The 26,247-nt window shown below is 30.2% G+C and overlaps 2 protein-coding genes across 2 annotated transcripts in view; one reads left to right on the forward strand and one right to left on the reverse strand.

The window, feature by feature from the left end:
* Positions 1-436: 436 nt before the first annotated feature.
* LOC122850887 (keratin, type I cytoskeletal 9-like) lies at positions 437-5,578 on the reverse strand. Its single transcript, XM_044149943.1, has 4 exons — positions 5,551-5,578; positions 4,962-5,242; positions 718-1,220; positions 437-638 (listed from the first exon to the last, which is right to left on the reverse strand). Exons 1-4 carry the CDS (start codon positions 5,576-5,578, stop codon positions 437-439), a joined length of 1,014 nt encoding a protein of 337 aa, XP_044005878.1.
* Positions 5,579-10,758: 5,180 nt separating this feature from the next.
* Positions 10,759-26,247, forward strand: part of LOC122850889 (zeta-sarcoglycan-like) — a 47,361-nt gene continuing 31,872 nt past the window's right edge. Inside the window, 1 exon segment of the mRNA XM_044149944.1 lies at positions 10,759-11,031. Within this exon segment, the coding sequence (XP_044005879.1) occupies positions 10,759-11,031 (273 nt within the window).

A 26,247-nucleotide genomic window follows, 5' to 3' on the forward strand; every position in this document is an offset into this window, starting at 1 on the left:
GCTTTCAACTCATTTTTTATAAGTATATTTTATTAATATAATATTATATAATGGCATGCTGCAGCAATACCATTTAGAAATAAATAATAATTATTATTCTTACACTTTTACTCTTATTTTAAGACTCGCATTGCAATACTTTTCTTTGTTAAATTTGAAAATTGACTTGGAGTAGATTACTATGCAATAAAATAACAAAGTAAAAAAAAAAAACTTTCATTCAAGACTCTACTTGAAATAGTTTTGTGTGATAAACTTTTGTGATATATTTTTTTTTAATTTATGAATCAACTTAGAATAGTAATCATCAATAATTGTTAATAACAATTAATTAATTGTTATATATTATTGATGTTTTAATAAATCAGATATTTTTTAAATATCTTCTTTAATGATCAATAATATTGTCATTAAAGTTTTTATGTTTCGTTTTTAGTTAACGAGAATAAAAAATGTAATTAACACCACCGTTGTTTCCACGACGTCCACGACGTCCACCACGTCTTCCACGTCCACCACGACCATCACGTCTACCACCATATGGATTGCCCCTATCTAAATTTCCAACACGTTGGTCATTACTGATATTTTGATCGTTTTCGCCACGAAGCAATGTGAAAAACTTTTGGCGCCACTTTCTGTAAAAAATAATTAATTTCAAAGTTCAAGTTTTTATTCAATTTTTTTTTTAAATTATTTTTTTCTGTTGTAGCTTACTTTGCTTCTTGTTTATAAATATCAGAAACATTCGTTTCATCATTATGATCAGTGCCACTTCTTCCAGCAGAACCTCCACCAAAATTACCACCACGTTGACTAGCAGAATTACTACCTCCACCTGAATTACCACCACGTCCACTAGAAGTATTGTCAGCACCTCCTCCACCCGAAGTACCACTACGTCCACCAGCAGTATTATTATCACCTCCTCCAGCAGAATTATTACTTCCATCAGAATTATCACCACCTCCTCCACCCGAATTACCACTACGTCCACCAGCAGTATTACCACCACGTCCACCAGCAGAATTATCATTCTGACTGAAAACTGGTTCAGGATCACGAATAATACCCTCGGCAATTTCTTCTTCAATTAATAGTTGTTGTTCAAGTTCTACAGCTTCACGACGAGCTGCTAGCCGTTGCAAACGTCTAGCTTTGTGTTCTTCAGCTCTTTTGCGTTCTACTAGGTTACGCTGATTGTCATTCATCATGTTGTGCTATCAATTGAAACACAAGTAATTAATTTTTTTCAATCCATTGTTTTAATGACTAAAATAGGTTATTTTCTTTTATCTTATTCTACTTTATATAGTAAAACTTACCTTTAAAATATTATTTTGACTATACGTAATAAACCAATACAAATCACCAATGCTTATTATAAATAATATCAACAACAAATGATTGAGTAGTTTTTCTTTTATTAACAATAACCACTGATAACCACAGATATCTGATGCAATAATAATAATAAAATAACGAGGCACTATGGATGTTCACAGTACGGCAACAGAACAACGAATGAAAGATAAAAAATTTATTTATCGGTAACATAGTTTTTTTTTTTATCTTCTGAAACAACCACCAAAATTTAAACAGCTTTTTTTTAAAAAATTGCTTTTAGATTTAGATTGCTTTTAGACTTTTAGAATTACTTTAAAAAACCTTTTTTCTAATTTTTTTTTATATAAAATTTTGAATAATATTTTTTTTCCATTAATGAAAGAACAAAAAACAGTGATCATGATAAAAAGATTGATAAAAAATTATCAAAAAAAATTAGGTATACTTTTTTTTTTTTTTTTTGTTGATATAAAATATATTATTATCAAGACATGAAAAAATAAAGAAAAAAAACAAAGTTAATACATGTGTATATTTAATTTATAAAAATAAAAATAATTAAAAAGTTAATACATGTTTATATTTAATTTATAAAAATAAAAATAAATAAAAAAAAATCCCACCTACGTAATATTGCAATAATTATTATATAAAAAAAAAAAAAACCAAAAAAAAAAATCTTTTGATAATCAACAATACAAATATTAAACACCTACGTAAAAAATACGGTTCATCTGTGTGAGTGAGTTGTACTGAGCACGGCTGCCAACTTCGTGCAACTAATCTGTCTCAATGTAATTTTGACAGATCCCAATGTTAATCGGTTCTGTGACTCCGAAAATAAAATTTTGTATTCAATCATCAATATCTCTGTCAATTTTTAAGATATCGCGTTCAAATTTGCGTCAAATTGTAGATAAAATTAAAATGAAACTTTAAATTAGTCGGTGGAAGTTAATCAGATGGATAGTTTAAGAGTTATTAATTTTTTAAAAAAAAAGACAAAATGACAAATTTGATATTTTTAGCATTTACGGCTTTAATAATTGCTTTTTAAAAAAACGAAAATATACGAATTGTAGGTATGAAGAATACGCTTCTTTTGATCATAATATGAAGTCTCTAGGTCTATTGGCTAAGGAGCTACGACACTTTTTTTTTTTTCTTAGACAAATTCAATACGTAGGCGACGCGAAGCGTCCCACCGTAAAAATTAAAAATCACTCTATTCCAGCTAATTTCACAATAAACAAAAAAAATAATAACAAAATAAAAACCTTTCAGTGTGAAGTTAGCTGAAATGAAGTGATTTTTTTAAATAGGATAACACACAATCCCTAATTTTTTTATAATTTTTTTGTCGGTGGTTTTTATAATTAATTAATAAAGTTGACATTTTTCAAGGAGGTTATACATAGGCTTTTATGGCCAGCCGAGTACACTTCACACAAACCTGGTTAGAAACTATATGAAAAAATACAGAGACTATTTCGAAAAACTGATATATTATAAAATGAAAAAAGACGAAAATTTTGATCCGTATATGAAAAAATTTTTGTTGGTGAGTTTTTTTAATAAATAAAAATAGACCCGAAAAATAAGAATTTTGACGTTTATTGGTTAATTTAATGTTGATGAGGTAAAGTGTTGGACTTATGTCTGGATTTGATAACATAAAATCCATTTACCTCTCTTATACAAAGGTCAGTTTTCCGAGTAGCCAAACGTTGATTTATCATGGTTTTTATTTGTTGGTAATTTTCCTGTTGCATAACAGTTTTGTCTTTGGTGAAGACTGCATTCGCCAACTGATCCAACTGAGGCTTTGATTTAAGCTTAATTAGTTCCTGTAACAACATATAGCTGTCAGCAGGGTTGTTACAAATTAGCTTAAGGGTTAGCTTAGGGTTACTAGAAGTATCAATTTCAAAAACTCTCATGACTCTGATATTATCAGTAGCATTGATAATAGGTGCAGAGCCAGTAGAGTGAATGAGTTGACGAACATTACGATAATCATCAGCTTGACGTTCAGCAGCAGTTGGTGATTGGGAATCAGTAAAATTGAAGATAAGTAAATTGTTGTTACGCTGGATTCTATCCTTAATCTCAGAGATAGTTAACTTCATGTTATTTTGAAGGTCATGGGAAACGTAAGCAATATTATTACGGTTAGCAGATACTGATTGCTGTAGCTCACCAGTTGCATCACGATATAGTATATGAGAAATGGCGCCACTGATAATGAAATGAAAAAATGGAGACAGGTGGTCAGATGATCCCACTTCCCAGGGAAAAATCTTCAGATCAGATCAGATCTAATTTGATCTAATTTGATCTGGCTCAGATAAGATTTGATCTGATCAGATCTGGGTACAGATCAAATCTTATCTGACCAGATCTGACTAGATCAAACTTGATCTGCGCCCAGATCAAATCTTATATGACCAGATCAAACTTGATCTGTTGAGATCTGACTAGATCTAGTTTGATAAAACTTGATCTGCACTTGGATCAAACTAGATCACGGGAGAATAAATGTTTAAGAAGACAAATTTTTCTTACGTTTTATAATCACTGCGGTGGTTAAGTAGGTAAGGCTCTGGAATTTCACACCAGAATCATTGAGTTCAGGTCCGAGTGATGTCAATTATTTATCGTAAAAATATAGAATTTTTAATTGTATTTCATTAAAACTATAAGAAGAAAAACCATATTTTCAATCGATTGACTAATTCGAAATTATTTTTATTAAATTAATAAATTTTTATCCAGATCAAGTCAGATCAAGCCAGTATAATAATGATGATGGTAAATGAGTAAAGAACATATGTATACTGTTTTATCTTTCCACGGATATGACTGATGTACACTGTTTTAACACTCGACAAGATTATTCTAATTTGAATTTGAATGTCACAATTTAGAGTAACAAGAAGCACATGTTATTCAAACACTAATTAACAATAAATTCATTTTTTTTAACTAGAGAATTATATAAATATATGTCTATGAGTAAAATCACACATTATTTGTTGGTTATGTGAGGGTAGATCATAAATAATAACAAGTACAATTTAATATTATTGGTTACGTTTATTTAATTAGCAGTCAGACAATATATAATGCGAGGCAAGAGTGTAAAGTGCACGGCGGCCGGAACTGGAATGAGTATATTATATAGGGGTGCATATAGTGTGTGTGTAGTGTATGGTTGTGTATGTTTGTTTAGTGTCAGCCTGTAAGTTAAGATTTGTGTCCGGTAGTGTAGCAATTGTAAATATATTTAGTCAGGGACGTGTCATCAGACTTTGTATCTCCAACACCTCCTCTCAAAGATGATGACGTAGAACCTGTTGTTTACGTTATTTGTAGACCAAGTCCTTGGCTGCAACTTGTCAGTTTTGTGGATGTTAACCCTTTAGTTAACATGTCTGCTGGCATCTTATCAGTTGATAGGTATGATGGTGTTACTCGCCCTTGTTCATAGACGTCTCTGATGAAATGATGTCTAATGTCAATATGTTTAGTGCGAGAATGATATGCTTGGCTAAATACAAGTTTTTGAGCACTTTGATTGTCATTGTAAATAGTTGTATGTTCTATTAACATACCAATCTGACGAAATAGCTCTTGCAAGTATAACGCTTCTCTGGTTGACTCTGATGTTTCATATATTCAGCTTCAGTGCTAGATAAAGCGATAGTTCTTTGCTTTCTTGATTCCCATGATATACTGGCACCAGCCAATATGAAAGCATATCCAGTATATGATTTTCTATCATTTCTGTCACCTGCCCAATCAGCATCAGCAACACCATATAATTGTTTACCAGTTCTTTTATATACAAGCTTGGTATCTATACTGCCTTTTAAATATCTGAGAACTCTTTTTGCTGCTTTCCAATGTTCAGATGAGTAACATGAGTTAAAATTGACTAAGATAGCTTACTGCATATGAGATGTCTGGCCTGGTAGAAATGGCTAAATACATCAGAGCTCCAATGAGTTGCCTGTATGGAAATCTTTGGAGTTCATCATTATTTATATTCTTTGGTTTCTCTAAGTTGCAGTTAGCCTCGATAGGAGTCAAGACTGGCTTGCAGTTTGACATATCAAATCTTTCAAGAATATCCTCTATGTATTTCTTCTGATTTAATTGTACTACATCATTTACTTTAGGCCTGCTAAATTCTATACCTACATCGTTTTACTTCACCAAGATTTTTCATTTCAAAAACTTTGAGTGACGATTTGATTTCATTTTATCCATGTAATATTAGCAGTAGATGCAATGAGCATGTCATCCACATATATTAATATTATCATGATGTCGTGTTTGTCTCTGGCGACAAACATGCATGGATCCTGAGTAAGCTGTTGTAGACCTAATTTCTTCAATTCAGTTACCAGTTTCCTATTCCATTGAACTCCAGCCTGTTTAAGTCCGTATAATGCTTTTCTTAATAAACAGACTTTGTTGTTCTCATTATGGAGTTCATTTTTCCAATTTTCTGCTGTTTCTAAAATGCGTGTGTCTGACATGACCTGCCTACTCGATCCGACAGGTTTGCCTGACAACATTTTAGTCAGCATATCTTCAAGCCCTTCAGGGACTTTCATGTAAACTTTCTCATTCAAGTCACCATTCAGGTAGGCTGTTACGACATCCATTTGATGTATCATGAGTCCAAATTCTGCTGCTAGTGCAGCCATGACTCTTATTGAAGTGAGTCTTGCAACTGGTGAGAATGTTTCAAAATAATCTTCACCTGATTTTTGAGAGCATCCTTTAGCTACTAATCTGACTTTCTTTTTGCCAGAAATTGAGCCAGGAATTTCTTTTGTCTTGAAGACGTATCTATTGCCAATAGCTTTTCTGTCTTTTGGTTTTGGTACAATATCCCATGTTTTGTTTTTAATTTGAGATAGTAATTCATTTTCGATTGCTTGTTGCCATTCTTCGGCATCATCAGAATTTTTGGCATCTTGAATTGTAATTGGGTCTTCAGTTAGGTTTGCAATTTCATCAGCTGTTAGTTCATTTGGTAGCTCATCTTCAGAGTCATCTACAATTTCTATTGTATTGTTTCTTATTTGTTGATATATTTTTCTAGGTCTACCTTTACCACCTGTTCTCAATATAGTTGGTCTACCACGACCTCTTATTGATGTATTATTTGGTCTATCTGGTAGATTTTCTCTAATAGGTGTTTCTGGAGCTAGTTGGAAATCATCAATGGATTCATTGTCTGAAATATATTCATTATTAATTGATGGTTCATTATTAATTATTTTGAAGGAATTCGATGGTGGATTTTGGTTCACCATGTCCCCACCTTCACCTAGAATTTCTTCATACATATTATTATAATACTTATCGTTCATGAATTTTGCACTGCGGCATATTATTATTTTTCGAGTTTCTGGATTCCAGACTCTGTATGCTTTTGATGTATCTGAATATCCAACAAATACACATTTGTTTGCTCGTGAATCAAATTTGCCTTTGTTTATTTTGTTATCTAAGGCATATACTGTTGTCCCAAAAATTTGAAAATGGTCAACGTTTGGAATTTTATTTGTCCACAGCTCGTGAGGCGTTTTGCCATTTAAAGGTTTTGTTGGACATCTGTTACGAATATAATTGGCTGTATTGATTGCTTCAGCCCAAAATGTACCTGGTATTTCAGCATGTCGCACCATGCACCTTGCCATTTCATCCAGGGTTCTATTTTTTCTTTCAGCTACGCCATTTTGTTGTGGTGTGTATGGTACAGTTAACCTCCTCTTAATTCCATTTTCTTGTAGGAATTTATCAAAGTTTGAATTGCAGTATTCTCGACCATTATCTGTCTGTAACATTTTAATTTTCTTGCCAGTAAAATTTTCAACCATAGATTTATATATTTCAAATTTTTCTAACGCTTCATTTTTATGTTTTAAAAAGTATACTTCACCCCATCTTGAGTAGTCATCTATGAAGGTGATGAAGAATCTGTGTCCACTGTGAGAAGGGCATCGAACTGGACCGCTTACGTCACTGTGGACTATTTCTAGTCAATCTGTTGTCCTCCCGTCATTGGATTTTGGAAATGGTTGATTGACAGCTTTTTCTTGAGCGCACACTTCACAGTTTTTAATTTCTTGAAGTGATTTTGGTGTATTTAATATTCCTTGTTTACACATGAGCTTTATATCTTTTTCGTTGACATGGCCTAGACGATGATGCCATTTTTCAAAGTCATTTTTGGAATTAAATTCGGCAAGATTTGCAGCGTTTTGGCTCTCTTGAATATAATATAGATTGCCAATTCGCTTTGCTGTTATCAGTACATTATCATTTATGTCAGATATTGTCGCTTTTTCTTTTTCAAAGAGGATTTTATAATTTTTATCTGTCATTTTTGACACTGACAGTAAATTAGTTCTTAAATCATTCACATATAAAACACGATCTAATTTCACTGTCTTTTGTTTATTACCATCATTAATATTTATTTTAATTTCACCAACACCACTTATTTTTGTTGAATCATTATTGGCAAGGCTTAATTTTAAATTTGCTTTTTCAATTTGTTTAAATAGCTTATTGTTTGCAGTGATATGTGATGTACTGCCACTATCTAAGCACCATAAATTTTTATCATTTGATTTGTTAGCATTGTTTACATAATTCATTAATGCGATTTCTTCATTTGTTTGAGCACTTGCAGCGAGTTCAATATTTTCATCGTATTCATCTTCTTCTTTTTCTTCTGCATAATTTGCATGTTTATAAATATTTTTCGAATAGCAATCTTTTGCATGGTGATTGTAACCATTGCACCTTTCACAGCGTATTGTATTGCTTGACTTTCTGTCAAAACTTTTGTTATTGTTGTTGTGCGGGGTCCATCTTCTCTGTCCATTCGTTCCCCCACCTCTGTTGTTATTGTTATACCGGTCATCTGTTTCTGTGTGTGACGGCGGTTTATGTGCAGGTCGTTTTCCACCTCGAGAAAACGAGTTTCGATTGCTCGGGCCTTTTCGGCCAAACGAAGATTTTGCGTACATGGCTCTCTGACCTTGACTGTTTCCACTATTTTCTGTAATAGATTTTCTTGCATCTGACTCTTCTAGAAGTTTCGAGCGCAGATCTTGCAATGATGGAAAAGTCTCTCTAGTCATAATTATCATTCTAAAATTTTCAAATTCTTCAGGCAAACTATTTAATAAAAACATGGCCAAAATTTCATCTGTTACTTCCAAATTTATTTGTTTGGATTTATTAACAAGATCAAAGTATTCATTAATATTATCTCGGATGCTTTTTGCGCTATCCATTTTAAAACGAGTAAGCATGGCAAGTAAAGTCACTCTATTTATTGGTGCACTTGACTGATGCTCATTTTTAATTTTGTCCCATAATTCTTTGGACGTATTTGTAGAATTAATACTTTGTAATTCGCTAGCTGAAACGGCTAGGATTATTTCGCATCTGGCCAGTTTATCTTTTTTGATTCCAATCATCACATTCTGTTGGAGGTTTTGTTTTAACGCCTGATACGATATCCCAGAGATCCAATTTATATAAATATGATTCCATCCGGACTTTCCATATTTCATAATTATCATGTTTTAATGGATCAATTGAGATAACGTGAGCTTTCGCCATTGTCACTAATTTTTATATATATATGCACTCACTGTTCACACGCGGTTTCTGATGCAATAGACGCTACACGTTTTCACTAGACGCGTTGTACGTTAAACGAGAAAATTTATTTAAATGCTTGTTATTTAATTTTAGGCTAAATGCCTGGGCCCATAACCTGTTGGTTATGTGAGGGTAGATCATAAATAATAACAAGTACAATTTAATATTATTGGTTACGTTTATTTAATTAGCAGTCAGACAATATATAATGCGAGGCAAGAGTGTAAAGTGCACGGCGGCCGGAACTGGAATGAGTATATTATATAGGGGTGCATATAGTGTGTGTGTAGTGTATGGTTGTGTATGTTTGTTTAGTGTCAGCCTGTAAGTTAAGATTTGTGTCCGGTAGTGTAGCAATTGTAAATATATTTAGTCAGGGACGTGTCATCAGACTTTGTATCTCCAACATTATTAGATGAATCTAATTAATTTTCAAGTCAATAAACTATTCACTTAATGAAGGAAGTTGATTTGGAGGCTAGGTTGCTAAGTAAAAAATAAGAAATTTAATTGAACTGTAAAGCAATGATTTTATCACAGAAAATTTAATTGACTATTTATTATGACTTATCACTTGTTTGGTTTGAACTATTAGATCAAATTTAAGACTTAATATTTGATTATCAATGAAATTTTATAATATACTCATGCCAAGTAAGTAGCTCAAGCCGTTATACCAGCACGAGCGCCACACGGCAAAAAAAATTATGACATAAAGTTATTTTATTGAGTAGTCGGTTGATTTTATTCAAGAAGCCATCTTCTGAAAGTAAGGCAGTTCAGTCATGAATCAAAATAGTGGTGTCTTGTATTAAATTATTAATTTGTAATAATATATTTGTATTAATTTTTCAATACAATACTTCTGGAGTAATTAATTCAAGAAATTTTTCTTTGATACAAGAGTATTACGCTTATCGAATACAATTCAAGGTTCAATTTGAATCGAATATTCAATAATTCAGAAAAATTTACGGTTTTAATTGAGAATTTTTTTTTTTTTTTTTCTATTGAGACATCTTTTTCATAATTTAATATCAAAAATTTCCAAGAACAAAAATTCTATCGAACAGAAGTTTTTTTTTCAGTGAATGAAAAAATTGCTCGACAGTTGCTACGCCTCTTCACTAACTGAAGAAAATCATGAGAGTACATGTGAATCTAATGATTGATCAAATTTCCAATAAGTTCATGATTTTACTTCAGAGATTTTGTTGCACGTGAATCGAAAGGATTTTTTTTTTCATATTGAGGTTCAAAATATCAAGCCGACTAAATCGATATCGAATTTTCACGAACTGTTTACCAAGTCTAATTACGTACATAGTGATCAGCTGAAAGCCTCTTCGAGTGTTAATCAATCAACTCTCACTAATGATATGTAATCTTAACCAAAAGCAAATAAATGATCAAAGTGACCGTCCATACGGGAAGCACCTCTAGAGGATTACCTCTGAAAATCAACGAAATAATAAATTATGTTACAATATATATAAATTATACGTATGATATCGATAATGAGTCGATTCAATGTTAATTTTACAAATCAATTCGATTATTATGATATAACTTTAGTTATGCTTATCGATTTATTTTGTACTATATAAATTTTATAATGATTTTTTTTCGTTATACATTTACGCTGTCTACCAGTAACCCAATAAAAAATTATAACCAGTCTATGTATTTTTAAATGATTGTTGAATTTTTAGGATGCTTAATCGTGAAAATTGGTCTACTGAACGTAGCGGAAATTCATGCAGACTTTCAAATAAAAACCGAACAGATCAATTGAGTTCTGGTGCTTTTGAAAATGGATTCCTAACGAAGGATAAAAATAACCAGAGATCACTGTTATGCAAGGACTTGTTCATCTATGAGTGGCGAAAGAAGTGTCTCTACTCATTATTACTAGGACTGATAGTAATGGTCATATTGAACCTAAGTTTAACGATGTGGCTTTTTAATGTTATGGAATTCAGTTCGGTGAGTTATAAGCACAAATTCACACCCGTTTATCTTGTTTATTGTGAAAGAATTTTTTTATTTGAAAGGTAGTTCTGCAACTTGTTATAAATTAAAAATATTGCATCTCGAATTATTTGAGTATTGAAATGGAATACATATTTTTTTTGGTTAAATCGATTGTATGTAGTATTGGTTGAAGGTCTGATTTTTGTGACTATTAAAATTATATTGTCCGAAAACGTCGAACGTCAACAAGAAAAACTGAATTATACAAAAAGATCTGGTAACGTTTGTTGGGGCGTGTGGCCCGCGTTACCGTTGAAAATTAAAAATGCTTAAAACTCCGGCTGGAGCCGTGTTGAATTTTATTTGTTGAATGATTTTTAATAGTAACAATAACACAATAGTACATTTATTTTTTTCAAAATGAATTACTTATTTTTTTTTTTCGTTCGAATTACGTAGAGTTAAGGCAAGCTTTAACTTTCGTTAAAATCAATAGAATGACTTTAAATTAAGCTCAAAAAACGTGATTTTTAAAATTCTATCGCCCTTCAAGAGGTTTGTTTTGCTTCTATTAGTCAATTTTTTTCTATCTTTGAAATGAAAATGACAAAAATATTTCAGAAATTCTATTTTTTATTATTTTATGAAAACTATGATTTTTTTTGAAAAAAGTCTTGAATAAAAGTTGAAAAATTTTACCACAAATGCTTTTTAAATCTTATACAAAGTATCTATGACGATTTTGTCAAAAGTTAGAGCGTTTTTCAAAAATTACTAGAAAACTAGGCAAGAAGTAACTTTTGATATAATTGTAATACTGACTTCGTATTAGGCTTAAACAACGCATATTATAAAATTCCATCGCCCCACATAGGAAAGGGCATTATCTGTTTAGTCAATTTTTTTTTTTTTTTCTGAAAACTGAATTTAGAAAAAAAAAAAATCGTTTTTTTTACATTTTTTCTAAAAAATGTGATTCACAGATCAAAAGTTTTTTAGAGAGGCGATAGATTTTTCAAATACGCATGTTTTAAGCCTAATATTAAGTCCATTACACTATTTCATCACGGTTATACCTTGCCTAAAAAATGAAAACGGCAGAAGCTATAACTCAAAATTGAGTAGTCACAGAGGTTTCATATTAGATTTAAAATAATTGTTTTTCAAAATTCTATACCTTTTTCAATTTTTTTCGTACGAATAGTATTTTTCGTAAAAAAAAAAAAAATGTTTTTTTTTTTTTCATTTTTTGGAGAAAATAAAAAGATGACTAAATAGATAATGTTTTTTTTTATTAGGGGTGATAAAATTTCCAGAGACGCTCTTTTTAGGCCAAATTCGAAGTCATTACGACAATTAGTTCGGAAGTTATGAACTTTCTTTTCTTTGGGGGGATAAATCCAATACTACGGCTGATCCTTTTTGGCTCCTAGCCTCCGTAAAAACATAATTCCAGGAGATATTCGCTTATAATATGATAAAAATGTCTTCAATGATAAATATTGTTCTCATGAATATTAACTTTGCGATAATTGATTATTAGATATTACATTTAAAAACTAAGTATAAGTTGTCATCAAATTAATGAACTGAAGTGAGTATTTTTTAACTTATTAAATAGAAATATTTATTTAAATACACTTATATATTTTTTTTTTTTGGAAATGTCCTTTTTATATTTTTTTTTCAGTTTTTGTTGTTATCATCTCTACTTTGTTCATTCTGTTAAAGAAGAAACATAATTATTAGTCGATTAATTTGAAAAATATCATTATTTATATAAATGCATAAATATCATTACTTTCGTTACTGTGTTTTGTTTTTTATTTCTGAAACAGGTTGCCAGACGGCCAAAAGAGAAGTCTGAGAGGCTGAGCAAAAGTCTGATTTATCTGATGGTTTAAAAAAATTAAAAACCCTAGCATTTCATCAAATTTTTCATTATAACACACCTAACAATGCAAAATATTTTTTTATTAATTTTTTATAAATCTAATAGATATATTTATTCATGTGTAAAAAAATATATTAATTTTTATTTTTTGACGTTAATATTAATATTATATATTCAATATTGCTACTTATTCACATGGCAAAGTAGATGAGGTTGATAAAGAAGAGTCATACATATTATATATCCTCAGAAAATTTATATGAATATATATTATATACCTTTTTATTTTTTATAAAACTTCAATTCAAAATCAACTTTTAAAATTTTAAGATACCAAATAAATAATAAAATATGGTATTTGACCAAAAAAAAGTTTGTTATAAGAGCAAAGCACATGCGTTGTCTAAAGATATCACTTGATCATCTTGATTTTTTCTCTTCTCATAACTACCTGGTATACATTGCGGAATTATGTTGCGCAAAAAGGTCTTTTGCAATATTAAGCTCAGATGCTTTTTTTCCTTCAAGCAAAGCTTTAGTGTGCATGATACCAGACAATGTTTCATTTTCCATTCGGTTTCGAAGAGCAGTTTTATTTAAATTTAATTGAGAAAACAAACGTTCTACTGCTGCAGTTGAATGAGGTAAAACCATCAAGTTAAAAATAAAGCTCGTTCAAATGGGAAACCGTTGTTGACCATCACCATATTGAAAATTAGAAACCATAGTCCAGAATTCTAATGCATCAGTTGGACAATTTTTTTCAAAACCATATACCAATAATTCATGCCATTCACGATCAATTACATTGATGTTTTTTTTATTAACAAGCATTGGAAATTCTTTTACAAGTACAGCAATAGTCTTCTATAGCTTCTTAGCTGGTTCATTGATAGTTTTGTGAGGATTGATGATTGACATTAGTTTATATTTATTTGAACAATCATTAGCAAAATTAAATCGTTTAGAAATACCATCAACTGCATCAATATAAAATCGATTAGCTCTCAGCCTAAACTCCTCTTCCATCCAGCTCACATTTACCTTCCATGATACGAGTTTGAGCCTCCCAAATAAATTTGTTCAATTGGCAATTGATTATGAGGGTCTTTAAAATTTACTTGATCAAGTGACTTTGCTTTTCCTAACAATCTCATTTAAGAAATGAAGAAAGAAAAGTTTCATATACCTCTGATACACGATCATAAATCAAATGGATTTTTGTGCTAGTTGATTGCATTTCAACATTTAACTTGGTGAAAAGTGGTAATATTGATTCCAAAAATTCAAAGGTCATGACAACGTCTGGTTTACACATTTGGTTATATATCGTCATAGCTGCAGGAACATCATCACCACATTCTGTTTCAGCTTTGAAAAATTTAAATATAGCATCCCACTGTTCAAGATATCGTTCAACAACTTGGGGCATTGACAACCAGCGCGTAGCACGATATCGCAACAATTTATGGGGCTTCAAGCCCAATATTTCTTGAACTACTTGTAATTTTTTTTCGTTTGTAACTATGCCTAAAATGATTGTGTACATTTCTTACAAGACTTTCAGCAGTTTGAGATAACTGGTTACATGCATAGCTAGCACATATATCCCATGAGTGACAAATACACTTTTGTCGAAAAAGATGCTTTATATCATCTTGCAATAATTTTCCCAGTGAAAGATTACAACCAGATACATTCAAAGCTCCATCAAAGGCATAACCAATCATATTTTCTTTCCAAGGAATTTTATTTTCCTCAAAAAAACTTGTCATTTCTTGATATAATTTTATTGCTGTACAATCGTAAACTTTAAGTAATGCTAAAAAACGATCTCATATTTTTGTATTGTCTTTGTATCTCACAAGCATTGCAAGATGCTTAACAGATCCAATATCTGTTGATTCATCAACCAAAAGAGAGAATTTTTTTGTTTGACCAGATACATTCAAAGCTCCATCAAAGGCATAACCAATCATATTTTCTTTCCAAGGAATTTTATTTTCCTCAAAAAAACTTGTCATTTCTTGATATAATTTTATTGCTGTACAATCGTAAACTTTAAGTAATGCTAAAAAACGATCTCATATTTTTGTATTGTCTTTGTATCTCACAAGCATTGCAAGATGCTTAACAGATCCAATATCTGTTGATTCATCAACCAAAAGAGAGAATTTTTTTGTTTGCAATGCTCAAACGACATCATCAAAACTATATTGGCCAGTAACGTTGTTGACGATAGCTGTGCATTTAGTACGATCACAAGATGTTTTTTGACATATAATTGAATCAGGATATATATCTTTCAACAATTCTACTAGTGGGCCAACTGTAGAGAATGGCATGTCATATTTTACTGCAAAAGCTGCAAGTTTTATGTCAGCATTTTTTACTTGCACTGATGATAAAGTGGATTTTTCAAATACTGTTGAGATAGATAGCTGACTTAACTTGGCTCCCCAAGCATTAATATGAGCTCGACAATTTTCATATTTTACCAAATCTAGTTTACCTCCAGTTGTCTTGTAATCTTTATTACATATTTTACAATGGAAATAGCTTATTCCTTTGTTACTGCTTGTGATCCAAGTCTTAAATGGATCCTCTTGTTCCCGTTTTTTTGTATATTCTTGCAACAAAACAAAAAACACAGGCTTGACACAGGCTTGGATTATTGAGGCTTGTGTGAGGCCGTTTGAAAACAACGGGGTCAGTCTTGTGTCAAGCCTGTGTTAACAAGGCTCGTGTGAGGCCGGGGAAAACAATGAGCATAAGCTTGTGCTCCCAAGGCTTGATACACGACCCTCGCACAAGCCTGGCACAGGTGTTCAAGCCCGAGAACTCCTACCTGGGCTATGTCTCAAGTTTCTGGCTGGTAAGAGACTATAAATAATCATTACAAATTCTGAAATAATCATTAGTCATGAATGATTCATTCACGTTGACATTTTCAGATGGGTCATCGACTCTTGAAAGACAATACTTTCCGCCTATTGAGTTGTCAGCAAATAAAAACTATGTTGCTGGGCTTATCGAGTTTACAACATTCGATTCTATACCACATATTGATATTCGTAATAATGAAGTATTTATGGAAGGATGTAAAGTGATTGCAATTCCAACAAAAAGTTATGAAATTCAGGATATTTGAATTCATATACAAAAAGCATTAGTTCATAGTACTGCTACTATACTATTTAACGAATTTAATAACAATGAGCTACATAGTGAAATAAAATGTAACAGACGTATTCATTTTACACCAGAAGACTCTATTGAAAGATTGTTGGGCTATTCAAAATAAATTTTCGAAGCTGATTCTACACGTCAACAACATCAAAAGTAATAAATGTACCATTTTGTTGCTTTCTTTGTATTATACCATGGATGATATTTTGAGTATACAAGATCCAATCATTTTTAAAGAATCGCTTGCCCATCGTGAGTTACATGCTTATCAGCCTTATGGCTCTTAGTAGAGTATAGGGAGAGATAGTGGACAGCGTGCTGTTAAATGGTATACGATCCACGAAAAAACAGGTTTTGGGAGTCGTTTTTTTACCTGCCCCCTTTCCCTTTGGGCCGCTTGCTCGCGTTCCCCCCTCGAGCACCTACAAACTCCGCGGGGCCCATACGCGACTACCCTGATAAACTTCCCTCAAAAAAACTACCCTTAAAAAACTGCCCCTATTATTTTATTTATTTATTATTATTATTTATTATTATTATTATTATTCTTTATTATTATTATTTATTATTATAATAATTATTTTTTTATTATATATATATTTTATTTATAATTATTATTTATATATGTACGTATGTATATATATAAATAATAATATTATTTTTTATTTTAAATATTATTTTTTCAAATATTATTTTGTGATGTGTGCACGCGCATAGGTGCAAGCAAAAGTGTCAGCAGTAGTTTGAATGGAGAATGTGTGTGAGCTAAACAAGTGTTAGTGTAGGGCGCGTCTTGTTTTGTTAGTGTAAAATGTTTATAGCGCTACAGCGGCAGCAAACGTCCCAGCAAAAGTTTGAATGGAGAATGCGTGTTAGTCAAGTAAGTGTTAGTGTGGGGCGGCCATGTTTTGTAGTGCCTTAGCTAGGGTTACCATATCTCCAGGAAACCAAATCAGAACATTTTCCTCCCACTCCAAAATTTCACCCTCTCCACCCATAAATTTATGTTTCAAGTTGATAATCATAACAATTCATTTATTTTAATTATATGTTATTTATTTATTCGTTTTTTTTTAATTATTCAGTAACTATTCATCACAATTACACGAACGATAAAAAAATTTTTTACAGTAGTCAATTTCTTTGTCTAAATTAATTCATTAAAAATTAATTGGTTAGCAAAATTCTTTCTTTAGGCATTTTTCTTATAGCTTTCAAGTTGTTAAATTAATAAATTTTAAACAAATTAAAAGCTATAGAAAAAATGGCTAAGGAAAGGATGTTGCTCACTAATTAGGCCAGAAGAATTAATTTAGCTAAAAATAATTGGTGAGCCACATTCTTCCTAGCCATTCGTCGATAGCTTTTGATTTATTTAAATAAATTAAAAGCTATAGGAAAAATAGCTGAGGAAAAGATGTGAACCTATTAATTCAAAGGAATGTTGCTAAAAGAAATTAATTGGCAAGCCAAAAATTTACAAAAAATAATTTTACGAAAATAAAAAGAAAGGGTTGCCTAGGCTATAGAAATTTTTCATCGGGCCCCCTATACTCTATATGACGAAGTACATATACTGCACGCTATCTAAATTTTAATAATTAGAAGTATTCAAGAGTCCATCATAGATAGCGTAAATTCTATATTATATTTATTAAAAAAACTTTTTATAATAAAAAATTTCAAAAATTGTAAACGAGTCTCAAAAATCAGGACATTTAACAAATCAGGACCGTATCAGGACAAGCCGTTCAAAATCAGGACATGTCCTGCTAAATCAGGACGCATGGTAACCCTAGCCTTAGCACTACACTTAGGTCTATAGCGCTCCGTTACTTGAATTAAAAATGCGTATTTGGTTATTTTTCAATAACATTTGCTATAAATAAAAAAAAAATTATTTAAAGTGTTTTTATTATAAATAATAATATTCTTTAGCAGGTGTATTGGACGACTAGCACTTTTTTTCAAATAAATAAAAAGTTATATTGATATTACGAGCGTAGGGTCTAGCGTTCGAGTCAGCCCAGGTGTAACTTTTTTTTATTTTATTTTTAATTTTTTTTTTTATATTATTATTTATTTTTTTAAATAATATTTCAAGTATGACTCATTTTTGTATGCAGCTAGGAATTATGTAATATAGGAAAATAATTAAGACATAGGTTATTGACATTTATTTTTATTTGAACATGTGTTTTCTTTTAATATTTATTTCCGTTTGACATACTTTTCTTACAATATTTAACCAGTTTCGTCAACACTACAATTTTTATTTGAAGACATTTTATTTGAAAAATATTTTTTTATTCGTCTAGCATGTACCAGTGCACAGTCATGATATGGTAAATTATTATGAATTATACATTTAGATTTGGATGTTTCTGTTGCTACAAATATAGTCCACTCATTCATATTTTCTGCGTTTATAATATCTCGAGCAATACCGCTGGGTTTGCTGATGAATAGTTTGTTTCTCCTATAGTAAAATCAACAATTTCAGGCAATAGTTTTGTAACATTTATAGTTGCTGTAGTTTTAATTTCATATATGGTATCAATATTGACTACCTGTTGACCGAAAATTGTTCCGTAATTTATGCGTGCGTGGCAACCTGCTTGGGTCCGTAGTATGCCAACACCACGAATAACAATAGTTTTTTTTTTCTTGTCTCCACACAGTATATGTATTTCTTGTTCTCGTGGTAAACTATAAAACGATCCTCTTTCATTACTTAGTTTTTTCCAGTACGGCGTAAAATGACGAGAAATTTTAATGTCACAATTAAGTAAAGGTGATTCATTAATTTTTATAATTAGAGAAATTTCACAACCAGCTTGATGTGAACTCTCATACATCGGAAATGATAATGATTCACATATATGTATATTCACACTTGCTTGACAAAAAGGTACCCGAGACAAAAAAATTCCATATACATAAAAAAAAAGGCTGCCGAAAACGGCTGCTAGAGTATCATTCTACAGCGTTATACAAGTCATAATATTATACCATCATTCGGTATACGGTATACGGTATATAGCAATTTGCGCATGCGCGAATATTCGAACATCCGGATTATACACATATAATAATAATAATAATAATAATAATAATAATAATAATAATAATAATAATAATAATAATAATAATAGCAATAATAAAAAAATATAAATATAATAAATTGATTGCTTAATTTTTATTTATTCAATTAAACAACGTTTAATTAAAAGTGTATTGTATCATGTAGTTAAGATATACTTGATAAATTACATTTTTATATTTTTTTTACTTCTATTTTTTATTGCCCAAGAAGTAGAATGTTTTGAGCATTAGAAATATATGAAAAACTGGCATTTTCTTGATAAGCATAATTTTGTTGATATTTTGAGCTAGTTTCATCGAGGTTAAGTAACAAATTTTGATTACTTGATGGATCACAACTATTTAAAGTAGTTAATTGTGAACAGTCTCCAGCGTTATCATAATTACAAATTTTTGTAGGTGTACTTGTAGCATTAGTTCGTGAAAATGTGTCCCAGTCCACTAAAGTGGAATCCTGTTCAGCATCATTTCTTTTATTTGATTATCGAGACTCTCTAAAAGATGAGAAAAATTAGAAAAATTTTTAATCAAATTAAATAAAAATTTAATTTTTATAACTTGTTACCTTAATATTTTCATTTTTTTTTTTTTTATTCGTTGGCACGTTCTGTTCATCAACAACATCATTATCTGCTGAAATAGTAGAACTAGTTGATGGTAATTTTTTTCTTCTCAAACCCTTTTTTTTCTCTGTTGTGCATTTATTATTAGCACATTTGCTAACTGTAAGTGAACTAGTTGATGGTAATTTTTTTCTTTTCAAATCCTTTTTTTTCTCTGTTGTGCATTTATTATTAGCACATTTGCCAACTGTAAGTGAAAATGGAATGGTCGCATTTTCAAGAGCATATGCTGAAACAAATGAATAAAAAATATAGGTTTTAACAAAAGATATTTTTGAATCATCTTTGATAATTAAATATTAGTTTTACTAACCATGTGATGCATTATATACGTCCCTAGGTATTTTCTTAGAAGTTAACGATGCTAGTTTTTCACCCAGAAAATGATGTAACAATTGACCAAAAATTCTTGATTGGCAATTATTTGATGTTCCTTTTATGATGTTCAGTACTGCTGGGTATATCCAGACCTCATACCTTCTTGAAGTTTAACCTAAAACAAATAAATAATTATTTCATCAATAAACGAAACCAACAGTTATTAAATTAGGATTTTCTTATTCCCAAGTGGAAAAAATATATTTTATTTATATTAAATTTATATTTAATGGAAATATAAATTAAATTTAATGGATATACAGATTTGGGCATACTAAAATTAAATTTAGAAAAAATTTAGAACAAATATAAATTAAATTTAAAATATGTACAAGTTTGGACATACTAAAACTAAACTTTTTCTAAATTTTTTCTTAATTTTTTTTTTATTTTCTGTAAATTTTTTTTAAATTTAATTTTAGTATGTTCAAAACTGTATATATTTTAAATTTAATTTATATTTTTTCTAAACCTTTTCTAAATTTTTTCTAAATTTAATTTTAGTATTCCCAAATCTGTGTATATTTTAAATTTAATTCATATTTTTTCTAAATTTTTTCTGAATATAAAGTAAATTTCCATTAAATATATTTTTTCCACTTGGGTTGAAATTTAGTTTTTTCGTACTTTGCCTTCAGTTATATGTTGCCACTCTGGTTTGTTTTCACTTTCAATTTTAGAAGTTTCATTGGTCTCCATGGACTGCTTATTTTGTTTCAGACGTCTTCTTACACATGATAATATTTTCACAAGAATTATAACAGTTTCAGGAGTAGCTGGAAATACAAAAAAAATAATAGAATATCAATTATACCTTGAATGTGAAACATTTATTTGATACTTGAGCTTACCTGGTATATCAGAGCACTCACAATCAATGGGATCTTTATCACTCACATCAACTAGATTTTCATTCAATGATTGCGACTGAGAATTATCAGTATTTTCAGTACATGTTATTTGATCTACTGATAGTATTTCTTTCTCAACATCTGTTGTTTTCTGGATACAGGTTGCTTCTTGTTCTTCTTGATATGGTGAAGTGAAATAATGATTTAATTGTTGTATTGTCGTATTTCTTGCTGATTGAGAGATAATTGTACTAGTAGTTGGGATTTTTCGTGGCTTTTTCACTGAGTGATCGTTTTGAAGATTTTTTAGGTACTTTTTTCTATTTATAAAATACCAGTCTCTAAATCAACTCGAGATAGTAACTTTTCCAAATGACCCTTGTTATCTAAAAAAAAAATAAAAAAATTAATGAGCTGAATTAAACAATTAAAATAAAATGCAAACGACTTTTTCAATTTTTTTTATATAGATATCACATTCAAAAAAATTAGTAAAATATAAATTTAATACAATGTCACCAAATAATTAAATTTTTATCAAAATGTTTGAATATTTATTAACAAATTTTATTTTTATAAGAGAAACTTCATATTACTTGACAGTCCATAATTAAATTTTTAAACAAAAATTTGTACAATTTTGATTAAGTTTGTTTCTTATAACTTTATTTAAAAATTATTTTTTCATTTAGAAATTAATAATTTCGATTTAATTACTGCGTTTAACCAAATTTGAGGTTAAAGAAAAAAAATTGATCAAATAAGTGTTTATGATTATTGTCACTCAGTGGAACATTAATTTTATTTAATTAAAAAATTATTCTGCACATTTAACTACTTAAAATCAATTAATATCAAATTCTAAATATTACCAATAAATAATCAAAAATATATGAACTTACTGCCCACATGTACAACTTTAGCCTCCCCTTGTTGGTCTCCTTTAATAACTTGAACAATAATATTTTTTTCTATTTTCTTCAATTTTGTCGATACTTTGTCAACACATCCTTCAGTTATAATTGCAGATTGTTTATTTGCAATAAAATAAACTAATAAATACATTTTTTGTATTAACAAAAGAATTTGTTATACGTTCACACATGTATTGGGCCTGGTTGTAACTATTACTCTCCTACGCATTTATTTCGCGCAGGATATGAATAAGAAAATGCCCAGATTGCACACCCCCACAAAGCCTTGACGTCACTAAGTCAAAGTGTACATATAAAAACTAAACACTTGTAACCTGGACACACAAAAACTTACGCGCATGCTCTGATGCACACTGATGTGTTACACAATAATTATTAACAACTGCAAATAACTAATTTCATCTAGTGATACACTTGAAATTGAGGTAAGTAAATTATTATTGGCACTACTTAGTTTCCTTTCCATTTTTTTACTTTTATTTTTTTCATATTACTTATATAAGTCTAAGCTACCCTTGGGACATTGTAAATTATAAGATGAATGGAAGAAATCAAAGATCTAAAACAGGACCGGACGTACTTCGAGGACTGTCACGTGCAACTTATTTCAGAAGACTGAAAATTCTTCGCCAGGAGTTAGAACTTGATCCAATTAATAATCAACAACTATTATTTGATAGATATACTAAGGTAATACTAAGCTTGTTCACAACATTTATTAAAAATATTTTTGACAGAAATTAGCAGGACCATATTGAAAATAATATTCCAAATGAAGAACAACATGCTGTAAACGAAAATGTTTATAATTTAGAAATGAACCGAAACAGGTATGAATATAATAAATAAATAAAGGTGCTCACAATATTTATTTTTTAATATTTTTGACAGGAATCAGCAGGATCAAATTGAAAATAATATTCCAAATGAAGAACAAAATGCTGTAAACGAAAATGTTTATAATTTAGAAATGAACCGAAACAGGTATGAATATAATTAATAAATAAATAAAGCTTGCTCACAATATTTTTTTTTTAATATTTTTGACAGGAAGCAGCAGGATCAAATTGAAAATAATATTCCAAATGAAGAACAAATTATATTCAATGAAATTGAAGATGTTGAAGATAATAATCATGAAAGAAATGAAGATGGTGAAGATGCTGACGATGAAGATAATGAAGAAAATGATGGACAACAATTGCTATATGTTGGAGCACGACTGACATTACATGAGAGTTTAGTGTCCATATTAACTTTTTTTTTACGTCATTCTTTATCTGGAGTTGGCCTGGTTGACCTTCTGGACCTCATTGAATTACACTGCCCAGCAGACAATATATGTAAAAAAACAATGTATTTTTTTAAAAAACATTTTGCTGGCTGTCACACACCAGTTATAAAACATTTTTTTTGTTCAAATTGTTTTTGTCCCTTGCCTTCCATGGCATCTGCTTGTCGAACTTGTCCAGTAGACCTTCGAGGTACCAGTTATTTTATTCAAATGCCTATTATTAACCAACTTCAAAAATTGTATAATCGAGAAGATTTTTATCAGGCATTACAATTGAGATTTCAACGGATAAAAATAAATGAAAACAATTATAAAGATATAAAAGATGGTAGAGTCTATCGAGAAATGAGTCAGCCTGGAGGTAAACTATCAAATCCATCAAATATTTCATTTACGTGGAATACTGATGGGGTTAGTCTATTTAAGAGTTCCAATTTTGAAATATGGCCTTTTTTTCTTTCTATAAACGAACTGCCATTTGAGTTGAGAAAGAAAAAAGATAATTTAATTCTTGGTGGGTTATGGTTTGGTAATCACAAACCTATACCTTTGTATTCTTTAAATTCTATTTCTCGAGAATTAAAATTACTAGCAACTGGAGTAGACTTTCAAGTACCAAGTATCAATCGAATAATTTGTGTGCAATGTCATGTGATTTGTGGAACTTGTGACTTACCAGCAAAGGCATTGTTCATGAACATGAAGCGGTGGAACGCAACATATGGGTGCCAAAAATGTTTAATACACGTGTTACGAGATAATGCATCTAATGTACCAATTTATGAATATAAAGAAGTAGCTGATGGAAAAAAATCACCACAAAACGGCCACGTACAAATACCTGTTAAATGATAGTTTTTTATACCCAGAACACGTTACAACTATTGTCAAGCAGTTTTTTTGTCGTCCGTCCACAGGTAAGACAGGTAAAATATCGATAATTAAAACAACTCATAATTGCTTGGCGATTATTAAATACTTTTAATTTTATATTATATTAAGTTAATTTTAAACCCTCAAGCAAATTAATTGTCATACGGCCGAGATATTAATTTTTGAAAATTGAAAAAAACACGAATTATTATTATTATTCTCAACGTGGCTCATATAAAAAACTATCATTTAACAGGTATTTGTACGTGGCCGTTTTGTGGCGATTTTTTTCCATCAGCTTACCGTCTAAAGAGTTACAACTTCGTAGTACACGTGACACGATTGAACATGTAAGGCAAGCACTTGTAAACAGAGTAGATGACGTATATGGTGTCAAAGGCCCATGCCCTATTGGAAGATTTGTGCCTGATTTTATCAGATGTACTGCTATCGACATAATGCATTCATTGTATTTAGGAGTGATTAAGCAACTCGTTCACCTTTGGTTTTTGAGAGAACATCAAAACAGTGCATGGTCATTACACTCAAAGTTAAACCAAGTAGATGAAATGATTTGTGTAATAACACCACCAGCAATTACTCCTCGACTACCCAGAACAATATCACAATCGTTAGCACAGTGGAAAGCTCATGAGTATAAAACATGGTTTTTTTATTACTCCCTTCCAATATTAAAACAAATAAATATGCCAGATAATTATTCATCACATTATCAGTTATTAGTTAATGCCATATATATGCTGAATCAACCGAGTATCTCTGATGAAACGATTAATTTTGCTGATACACTTCTTAACAAGTTTGTAAAAGATTTTGAAGGTTTATATAGTAGAAATTCTTTGTCAGCTAATTTACATTTATTACTGCATATGGCAGATAATACACGGGATTTTGCTCAGCCATATTTTACATCTTGTTTTAGTTTCGAAAATATCAATGGTCAATTAAATGCTCTTGTCTCATGAACAAGGTTTTCAAGCTTACAAATATCAACAGGCTTATCATATTTTATGTCTTTACCTGGCCTCTTGAAAAATCTTGGTCCTGATAGTATAATATTAAATTTTTGTCAACATATAACACAAAGGACAAAAATGAAAAAATATAAAACACATAAAATTTCCAAAGACACTTATATTGTTGGTTCAATCAATAAAAGAGTAATAATATCAAGAGTTGTCGCTAACAAGCTAAGATCTACTTTTAATGGTGTTCCCAATATTAAACTTTTTCACAGATTATTAAAATCAGAAATAATTTATACATCTGCTACCTATGAGAGAATCACAAAAACTAATTCTTCTTGGGTAAAATATCAACTTGGTAATCAAACAAGATATGGTTTAGTGTATTGCTTTACATAAACATCAGCTTGTGAGTGCGCGTTTTTCTGTCTACCAGAATGCAGAGCACAATATTTTGCAGTTATCCAAAAATGTAATGTTAATTTCGGTTCAATGCTCCAGGAAATCAATTTTCTTATATTTATGAATTAACTTCATTAGATGGAGAGTATGATATTATTAGAATTGAAAATTTCATAACTGTTTGTTTTAATATAGAAATAAAGCCATGTGTGACAGAAAAATGCCAATACATTATTGGGCCAGTTGATTGTTTAGAGAATGATTAAATATTTTGTGTAATATTGTGTTGTATTCAAATAATAATTAAATCTAATGATAACTATTCAACATACGAATAACTATCAAAATAATTTTTCTTATATTTATTTTTATTCATTTACATAACCCCTAGAATTTTTTTCTTTAAAGTAGATAGATAAATTAAGTAATTTAGCCAATGATAAAAATTTATTACTATAAAATTAAATTGAGAAATGAAAAAAAAACTAAGTCCATTGGGTGCTAAAAAGTTAAAAGTAAAATTTTTCTAAGTTTTTGTCTTTTATAAACTACACTTAAAAGTCATAAAAAAGACGTTATTCAGTATACCGTATAGAAAAAAAAAAAAAAAGTCATGAACGCCGATCGAAGGACTATAAAAAGTAGTTTAACATAGTGGCTTTTAAATCAGATGTTTGAAATCTGTTTGGCAGCTCCGT

Source organism: Aphidius gifuensis, linkage group LG3, assembly GCF_014905175.1.
Source record: "Aphidius gifuensis isolate YNYX2018 linkage group LG3, ASM1490517v1, whole genome shotgun sequence".
Taxonomy (NCBI): domain Eukaryota; kingdom Metazoa; phylum Arthropoda; class Insecta; order Hymenoptera; family Braconidae; genus Aphidius; species Aphidius gifuensis.

Coding starts and splice junctions, on each gene's coding strand:
- LOC122850887 (XM_044149943.1), bottom strand. CDS start 5,578: ATGAAAAATCTTGGTGAAGTAAAACGAT. Junction 1,221..4,961: donor AGAGCTATTTCGTCAGATTG/GTATGTTAATAG, acceptor TTCAATTGATAG/CACAACATGATGAATGACAA. Junction 639..717: donor ATTTATAAACAAGAAGCAAA/GTAAGCTACAAC, acceptor TATTTTTTACAG/AAAGTGGCGCCAAAAGTTTT.